The sequence below is a fragment of the Scleropages formosus genome, chromosome 4 (assembly GCF_900964775.1).
Source record: "Scleropages formosus chromosome 4, fSclFor1.1, whole genome shotgun sequence".
Classification (NCBI taxonomy): Eukaryota; Metazoa; Chordata; class Actinopteri; order Osteoglossiformes; family Osteoglossidae; genus Scleropages; species Scleropages formosus.
Genome location: NC_041809.1, coordinates 25,111,071 through 25,121,075, shown reverse-complemented (window position 1 = coordinate 25,121,075; position 10,005 = coordinate 25,111,071). Strand labels below are relative to the sequence as shown.

Here is a 10,005-nt window from a genome sequence, read left to right as displayed (position 1 = left end):
AAAGATCACCTTCAGTTCACATTTCAGAGGTGAACGGGCTGCATAACACTGAGTGAAGAGTAATTGTACCCTTCATATCACCTGTTTTCTTTATAGTCGATGACATGTACTGTACAAAAAACCAGTACAAATCACATCCATGAGACACAAAGCGTAAGACAGCCTATATTTTTCAGTGTGCAGCAATTGTATAGCTCTCAGTTCTAAAGTAAACATGCTCTCAATGATATTTTATCCTTTCTAATTACTTCAGGAGGAAACATTCTACAAACATCGTTGCAACCAAAAAGAAAAGAAAAAAGGAAATGCAACCCAACATGTCGGAAACTCAGTCTGACTTAACCATGGAACCCTTGGACATACCACCATCGAGAACCTACCCAGTGTTCTTCCTTGGACTTATGACTTACTGCATCATACTGGTCTTCAACCTGACTGTCCTCCTCACCATCATCCTCAACAAGCAGCTGCACAAGCCCATGTACCTGCTGCTAACCAACCTGACCATCAATGACATGCTTGGTGCCACTGCTTTCTTCCCCCAACTGTTATCCAGCATTCTACTGCAGAGCAGGTCTATTTCATACCCTGCATGCATTCTGCAGACAGTGGTTGTCCATGTCTATGGTTGTGGGTCCTTAAACATCCTGATGTTCATGGCTTATGACAGGTATGTTGCCATCTGTCATCCTCTGAGGTACCAATTGATCATGACCCCCAGCATTTTGTTTAAGATGATTGCAGCTATATGGCTCATTCCGTTTCCTCTTGTTGGAATATTGTGCTCTCTCCTGACACGCTTTAAGTTTTGCCGGTCAGTAATCACAGATATGTTCTGCAACAATCCCTCCTTGATGAAATTGATCTGCGAGGACACAAGCATCAATAATTACTATGGGCTGTTCATCACCTTCTGTGCCAATGCTGTCACACTGTGTGCACTAGCCTTTACCTATATTCAGATCTTGCTTACCTGTCTTTTTAACAAGCATTCTGATACTAAAAGCAAGGCCGTACGGACCTGTGGTACGCATTTAGTTGTCTTCATTCTCTATGAACTCACCACTCTGTTTGCTGTGTTGGCCCACCGATTCAATGAGGTATCACCTTTTCTGAGAAGATGTGCTGGAATCTCAGTTTTAGTGTTCCCTCCCATCCTTAACCCCCTGATTTATGGCTTCAACATGAATGAAATTCGGAGCAAAGTAATTTATTCATTAAACAAAAAAGTGTCCCCCTTATTCATACAGAGGAGTACTAGCCAGCAGACATTTAGCAGATAAAAATTTCTTCATCTTTTGTTTAAGATGGATATGGATTTTTAAATAAATCAGTGTGAATGTTTGAAGCAATGCATCCAGTTGGAATTTACACTGGAATTTAATCTCTTTCAAGAATCCATCTTCTATTCCCAGGGTAAACAAATGAATCCTTTCACATTTTTAACTAGTCCACCTGTTTCCTCAAAAAAACTTTCAGAAAACACACTTTTGTTTTTTAATACAATGTATTAAGTATAATGACAGAAAATGAAGAGCAGTAGTAAATCTAAAAAAGTGTTATGTAGATATGGTATAACTTTTTATGATGTCTCTACAGGTCATCTTTAACATCTAATTTGTAGAACTTAGAAATGAAATCCACCATAAAAATGCTGAAAAATTTTCTTTTCCATTTCTTACGATCAGTCTCATTATGGGTAAATCTGAATGTGTTTATGAAAAACTGCAGTGTGTGAAACTGAAAATAAAGCATGCGGCAGTGAAACTGGAAATTTATAAATAAGCGATAATTTCCAATTTATGAATCCCACTTGACCTCTGACTGATCTTAAAAGCTCATCTTTTAACTAAGGTTTAATCACCACTTCAGTGATACATATAGCTCACACACACAATACAGCAGTGCACGGAATCTCTTTTTGTTTTTGTAAACTTGTACACACATATGCACACATACACTTGGACAACGTGCTTCCAAATAAATAACCTTCAAATGGTTGATTTCAAATTACTTCAATGAAAAAAACATGGGGTTTATTTCCAACACCAGTGTCAGATTATCCCTCCTGGGAATAGTTATTGTGTTTTGTAATTATGCCAGAATATGTTTCTACAGAATGCACCAGAGTGACTCTTATCGCACACTTATCTACAGCAGCTACTACAGTGATGTTGAACACCCTAAGAGTGGTATGATTACATTTTGCTCAAGGCACGAGCCACAGGGGAAATGATGATCATGGACCTAAAGTGACGGCCTTTGTCTATGTGACACTAAAAAATAGATAACAAATCGGTATTCCTTACAGCTTGCAACTTTTCATTGTGGTGCACAATTTTTTGCTTAATTTCCTTATGTGTGCAGTGTTTATATTATTATCAAACAACATTTTACAACACTGCTATTGTTCGAACCATGCCAATGGCATCTGGGAGACAAATTCTAACCATGTGAAAGCCTCAAATTTCAGTTACCCAAACTTTTGCTTGCCTGGAGACCATTGTCAGAAACCTGGCCAGGAAGACTTGCAGAATCAATACTGAGGCAGGGAGGTCAGTGGGAAATCATAGCTAAAGCACACATACACACATGCACTTGGACAACATGCTTCCTAATAAATCTCTATGAAATGGCTAAGACACAGGACTGGCTCTTCCTTATACAGATACACAAAACTGACTGTATGACTAATTTATGGAACTGAAATGGAAATTGCCTAAAGTGGTCAGCGTTGTACAAAGCAGCATGAAAACAATTGTAAGATTTAAACAATTCAATGTAAGAAAGATCCCACATCGATACATTCATCCATTTTCACAAAGCACTTACCCAGTTAGGTTCATCAAAACTTTATAGTCTTAAGGGCACAAAGTAACGCATTTCCCACATATTTACAGAATTTTATGTATTCCTTTGTTTATTCTGAACTATGCCTTTGCACAGATTCCAGGAGAACTGTTTACCTGTTTACATACTCTTTAATGATTGGGAAAAAAAAATTAGATACAGTTTGTGAACCACATTCAAACATGTCTCTCGTGGTCTGAGGATTATTGCAATGTATTTCTGACTTGCTGTGACATAGTCTGTCTGTTAGGACATGCTGGCTGAAGTGTTATGGCAGGAAAGCTGCAACAAGATCACTTCTACTGAGTGTGTTTTTGGCAGAGGAAAGGAGGGATGAGGTTTAAGGAGAACTATTATAGTGGGGAATGAGGGAGAGGTGATTAGAGATTTAAATTCACAATTAAAGCACAATTCCCAAACTGTGACCTCAGTTAAGAGCACCTCATTCATCCTTTAGAACCACTGCATACACACTGAATACTACACTGAATATGGTGAAGTGGAAATGTTCAGGACCTGATCTATCCATACACCCTTGCAACAGCACTGAGCTCCTCCACCTCTGGTCACTTGCTTGTCCCACTCCAGGAGGATCTACAATTACAAACCTCAGCAGATCTGTCATACTGGAGGGGGCATTTATGAAAAGACCCTGCGATATGCTGACTCCGCTCTCAGATGCAAGAGACATTAAAAATAGAGGGCCATTTTTAGCTTCTGACTTTCAGTTTTTTTTCTGACTTTCACTCCATCTTCTTTAATTGAGCTGACTCCCCGGAGCTGTGAAGCGTATGATTAATTCCCTTACTCTCCACGAATACTCACTGTGGCGAGAGAGCAGCGGTGATCTGCTATTCACTCGCACTCATTAACGAAGCACACTTGGGTCGGATGCGCACACACACACTCAAACAGAAACACATACTCGCACAGACAAACTTACACGTGCAGAAGTACACAAACCTATGCAGAAGTGCAGAGACAATGATGGGAAAAAAGAGAAAAGAAACCCAGCATGAATGTGAGAAAAGTTCAGTGGATTGTCATTGAGAGGGCCATCCTATTTCCCTCTTAGTGACAGGGCTGTTATCTGTAAACTTGGAGTGTCAGGTCTGCTTGCGTGGTAGCACACGGCGACCTCACAGAGCCCCTGGCCCCAGCGAAGAGTGCACAATCATCTGGTCTGACATGGTACAGAGACAGTGAGAGAGGCTAGTGAGGAATAATCTTCAGTGCCATCTTCAGGAACTTTTCCCACAGCTGATGGCTCACAAATAGCTGGGCCCATGGCCTGTTTTACACTCTGTCAAGGTGTACACTGGCAAGAGGATGGAGCAGAGGGGGTGATGGAGTCTTAACACACAGCATAGTTCACAGCTCTTGCTGAGCACAGGGGTCCTTGCACTGGTCCGTTACAGTTCTTGCTCTGCCCTATATCCCTCATAGCTCCATAGCAGCTTACTTCCTGCTCAGGGGGGCAGACTCCCTTATATAAGTGGACAAAAAAAGAACAGCTAAATCCAAAACGAACATTCAGCTGGCATCCTTCAGGTTACAAATCCATGTGCCTACTGTACTTGCTGCTTCTGCCATCTGTAGAAGGCAGTGATATGTATGATGGTCTCACTGATGCCACTGGAACTGTAATGTGTCACTCCCACCAAGTCCACTTTGAGGACTGGCTCCTGTAGGTGGAGGATGTTTTCTTGCAGATGCAAAGGCACATGGGGAGAGCTTCAACTCCTCCAGCTACATCACTGTGTAGCAACGGTTTCTCACCTGTGTGGAAGACACCGGCTTACTCCCACTCAGATGAATGTGGGTGGGATCAGTGGATGGAGGGGTTGGGAGAATGTTGCTGTGCTCTTGACAGTTGGGAAAGGAAGTCAGCTCTTGACTTTGACACCGATTTGGTAGCACAAACGCCTTTTCTCCCTCAGAGTTGAATTCCTCTCAATTCAGAAAGGGTCCTAGAAGTCAATTTCTTTAACATGGTTCTTTCCAAATCACCTTACTGCTTTATAAATTTGCTCAACACCATCTATTAAGATAGACCATCTACTAAGTATTTGCTATTTTAACACCACTATAGACAAGTAATTGATTAATGTGAACTAGCACCTGATGGTCTTAAACTATGCTTCAATAATAATATTTTTGTATCAGCTTTTGTTGTGATTTGCCCTTTAGTACTCTATGAGTTGTATGTCACTTTAGCAAATGTGATATGTCAAATGCATAAGTGTAAACTTCTTTTAAGAGTGTAAATAAGTTTCGCGGACTTATCGGAAAAGTAAAATATCAGGTAGTCCAACGGCACAGATTTTATTTATAATTTAAGGCAAAATGTTACATGTAAAATATGTACATACAATATTTTGAAAAACAAATTACATAGCAACCCAGGTAATTACAACTAATATTCCTAATAGTTTTCTGAGTTCTTATGCATTTTAAACACAAATACTGTAGGGAAGATTCATGAAGAGAACTGTATTAGGGAATGTGCCCCTTGTAATCCTGTGCAGGTGTCACTGATGGGAAACTATACACACGTATACAGCCAGGACATAGCATTAAACATTATATAGAAATGACATATGTACACAAACAGTGTTCCATTAGAAGTAGGACACCATTAAAGACAGGTAGGTTTGAAGTGGTTTTACATTTATTCATTTAGCAGATGCTTTTTCTCCATGCTATATATCTCAGAAAACACAATCTGTGCATTATCTTAGGAGAAAGAGACATAGCTGCAGTTGTGTGATTAAGTACAACTTATTTCCTTCGGCGTATGCACCTATGTTCATTACAAAAGTAGCTGCATAAAACTTAACCACAATATCACCAATTCCTACTCACCTTCTAATAGATCGTTTTGAGACACACACACTGTCTGAAACCACTTGTCCTGAACGGGATGGCGCCAAACTGGAGCCTAACCCGGCAACACAGGAATCAAGGCTGGAGGTGGGAGGGGACACCAGTCCACTGCAAGGCACCCCAAGCAGGACTCGAACCCCAGACCCGCCACACAGCAGAACCCATCCAAGCCTGCCGTGTCCCCCTCTTCTGAGATACATATAAACATTTACATTTTAAATCTTTGCTCCATAATTTGTGCTACTTTGATCACAGCAGATGATGTAAAAATTCCAGCCACATCCCAGGGCTGTGTAGCATGTTATTGTTCAGGCGGGTAACCTGCCAATGGGACCAGAACGGCAGTGAGTGGAAAAGTAGCAATCAACCTAAGAGGCTCAAGAGGGTGCTAAAGTTGGGTTTAAAAATGTTTAATTCAGAAAAGGTTGTTTATACATAGACGACATGTATAAACAGACACACTGATATCAGGATGAGGATGGTTTGAGAAAGGAAGAACCACAGAGGTGAGCTGTAGTCACTAAGTTTAAGTAACCAAAAAAAAAAAAAAGAAGAAGCTTAACTAGTACTAATGAGGGGGGGCGCAGTGGCACAGTGGGTTGGACCGGGTCCTGCTCTCCAGTGGGTCTAGGGTTTGAGTCCCGCTTGGGGTGCCTTGCGACGGACTGGTGTCTCGTCCTGGGTGTCCCCTCCCCCTCCGGCCTTACGCCCTATGTTACCGGGTAGGCTCTGGTTTCCCGCGACCCCGTATGGGACAAGCGGTTCCGAAAATGTGTGTGTGTGTGTGTGTGTAGTACTAATGAAGTTTGTAACACTGGTCACCAAAAAATAACCCCCTTATATCAAATACTGCAATTAAATGAAGATGTTACTTTCTTGCTGCCACTATGCTACAGTTACCCATCATGTCCAGACATCACATACCTGTATTACAGTATCAGCCCTACATGGACATAGAGGTGTAAAACTCACATGCAGAGTGAAAACATGGGTGTACAGCCTAAATGTGAAGCCAAAGTACAGGCGTGAGAGAAGAAACAGCAAAGTTAAGCACAGCACTTTAAACAAGGACCATGACTGGAACAGGACATGCACATTAAAACATGGCTTAAACAAGGCTGAGACACACAACTGGGACAGGGACATAGCAGTCAAGCAGAGACAGGACAGAAACACACTGTGACAAGAAGATTAAAAACAACCATGCTTAATGGTTAAACAGGAGCCAACTAGCAACTCACAGGCAAACACCATAGACAGTATATCAAGGACACACACCAGTGCATGCTTGTTGTTTGCCTTTTACAGCTTCTTCTCCAATTCTAATCATTGGGAACAGCTGCACCGGATTCTGCTAAGCAGACCTCTGGTGGTTAGTTTTGTCAGTGCTCCTACAGACATGACATTACCAAGTGTGTAAATTATTTAGGACATGAATGAAAAAGTTTACTTATGAAATATCTTCCGCCTAAGACTACATTGTTTAAAAAAAGAAAAAGCAGTTTTGTTGAAGAAGTGAATGACTTTGGTTCTGATTTCTTTAGTATTGAGGCCATATATCAGAGGGTTAAGTAGCGGAGGAAAGACTATAGCTGAGATTCCAATGGCTCTCTGCAGAACAGGGGACACAGCACTGAACCGGTATGAGATCACCGTAAACAGAGTGGTAAGTTCGAACAGAACAAAGACAGCCAGATGAGTTGCGCATGTCCAAGCAGCTTTTTTCTTTGTGTCGGATTGTCTGTTCCTTAGACAACAGAGCAAGATCTGTTTGTAGGTAAAGATCACTGTGATTAAGGCTATGCTCTGTAAAAAAATGGTGAGAAAGATCCCGTAGTAGTTATTGACAGTGGTGTCCTCACACATGAGCTTGGTGAGTGCAGAGTTGGTGCAGACAATGTCAGGGAGAATGGAATGGCAGAAGGGGAAGCGTCCAAGCAGGGAGAACAGGACTCCCATCACAGTCATGTCAACAAACCACACGGTGGCAATGATCCTCGCCAAATGTCCAGGGGACATGATCGCATTGTATCTCAGAGGGCTACAGATAGCAACGTACCTGTCGTATGCCATAGCTGTCAGGGTGAGCAGGGAGCCACCCCCGTACATGTGCACCATCACTGCCTGAAGAATACAGGCTGGTTTGGAGATGGACCGGTCCTGTGACAGGATGCTGGAGATCAGCTGAGGGTAGAAAGCAGTGGCACCTGTCATATCATTAATGGACAAGTTCATGAGCAAAAGGTACATGGGCTTGTGCAGCTGCTTGTTGAGGACGATGGTGAGGAGGATCGTTAGGTTGAAGACTAGAATCAGGCAATACGCAAGCATTCCAAGGAAGAATGAAGGGTAGATACTCGATGTTGGTATGTCCAGAGGTTTCATGATCAAGATCAATGAAACTTCAGATGTGTTGGACAACATTTGTTTTATGTTTTCACGTTTAGCTTCTGTGTTTTTTTATGGTACCATTGGATGGGAAAATTCTAGCTCTAAACCGAAAAGTACAGATGCATGCTGCAAATAAATGACATAAATGTACACACAATCCTATTTTCTATACAACTGAAATACATACAAAATGTGCCCAGAAAAGCTAAATAGCTATTTTCACAAATGCAATCTATTCAAAACAAAGCCTCTCATCAGAGAAACAAAATGATGGGTCCTTTTTTATTCTCTTTCTTGGTGAAAGGAAGGCCTTAGACACTGTCCCATGGGAAGGGTGTTCCATCACGCCAGTAAACCAATAGAGACCCTGTAAATACAGCTTCACAAACAAACCTCTTGATACTGTACATGAGGGTGGGTAATGCTTACGAGGTCTCAGATAAGGTCTTTTTTGGGGGCTCTAACGTGTGGCTTTAATGAAGCAAAGCATATGTAAACTCAACATGGCAAATCAAGGTGGTGTAAATGTTTTTATTTTTCTGAGCCATAGCATGTCTTGTGTTCTGTCTCCCTCAAACCTTTCTTGCGGGTCCTTCTGCAACGTTTCCAAGCAAAGACAGGAAAACCATAATTATCATTAAACTGGCAGTGTAATTAACACCTGCTCCTTGAAACCAGCTAATTCTACCTGACAATATGCTCTCTGCCCATAATGAGCTGTTTGGCGCAAAGCTGAGATGTTAAGACTAAAAAATTCTGTCAGTCATTAAACCACATTCATGACTGAACTACAGTTGAGTTCTTGGGGTGTGAACCATACAGTGGAGTGGGGTTTCCTGCTTCTCAGCCACCTGAGCTTCCTAAAAATATATGAACAAGGAAAGAGCAATATATTTTCATTCCCTTTTCTGTGACAAGGAATATAATATATATGGCTGCTCCTCCCCTTCTGCTTTATTTTCTGGTGAAAGGTAATATGAACTGTAAAAATACCTTTGACTGATGGCTGTGAGAAAAACACGCAAGACAGGATTTTTCACAAGTGTGTTAGACAACATACTCTGTCCTCCACGGAACTGGTGGCTGGCAACTGAAAATGACTGGTGACCAAAAAAAAAAAAAAAACTTTTAAACATTTAAAATTCATCTTAATTTCGAACATTTTAAAATTCACTTCAGTCTGTTGTGGGGGGTACGGTGGTGCAGCGGGTTTGGCCGAGGCCTGCTGTGTGGCAGGTCTGGGGTTCGAGGCCTGCTTGGAGTGCCTTGTGGTGGACTGGTGTCCCATCGGGGGTGTGTCACCTGTGTTGCTGGGTGAGGCTCCGGTTTGTCGCGCCTCGGCTTAGGATAAGCTGTTTTCCACATTGTGTGTGTGTGTGTATTTAAAATGTTAACGACTGGCAGTCTTTACACTCAGGTCTTGCTTTAGCTGAAATTTCTCAGAAGCCTCTATTGCCCCCTTGTGGTCATTCGTATCACTGCACAAAACAGCACCAGGAGCCTCACAGAGCGCTTTCTCCCCTATATGTACACCTTATGCGATTAATAGAGTAATTAACATTTAAACAACAACTTTTGGCTTATATATTTCCAGTTAGGACATCCCAAACACCAGAATTTACGTAAATACAGTATATCACTTGCAAAAGTGCTTGTAGTAAATATTGAGTTTCCACGATGACGTGATTCCGACTTTACGATTTTATTCACTTTGTTTCTCCAAGCAACATACATGTCAGAGAACAACACAAAAAGTGCGCAACATCAACAGGAGAGACACGGTCACATTCCACCATGCATGAACAATGTTCTTCACACGGATTTCTGTTGTTAAAAATTATTAAACATGACACACACGCAGACGTTGATCGAACACTT

The 10,005-nt window shown here is 41.6% G+C and overlaps 2 protein-coding genes across 2 annotated transcripts; one reads left to right on the top strand and one right to left on the bottom strand.

The window, feature by feature from the left end:
- Positions 1–305: 305 nt before the first annotated feature.
- LOC108921184 (putative gustatory receptor clone PTE01) lies at positions 306–1,283 on the top strand. Its single transcript, XM_029250887.1, has one exon. It carries the CDS (start codon positions 306–308, stop codon positions 1,281–1,283), a length of 978 nt encoding a protein of 325 aa, XP_029106720.1.
- A 5,899-nt stretch (positions 1,284–7,182) lies between these two features.
- Positions 7,183–8,160, bottom strand: LOC108921183 (olfactory receptor 7G1-like). Its single transcript, XM_018730534.2, has one exon. The coding sequence runs from the start codon at positions 8,158–8,160 to the stop codon at positions 7,183–7,185; it is 978 nt and encodes a 325-aa protein (XP_018586050.1).
- Between the last annotated feature and the right edge of the window lie 1,845 nt (positions 8,161–10,005).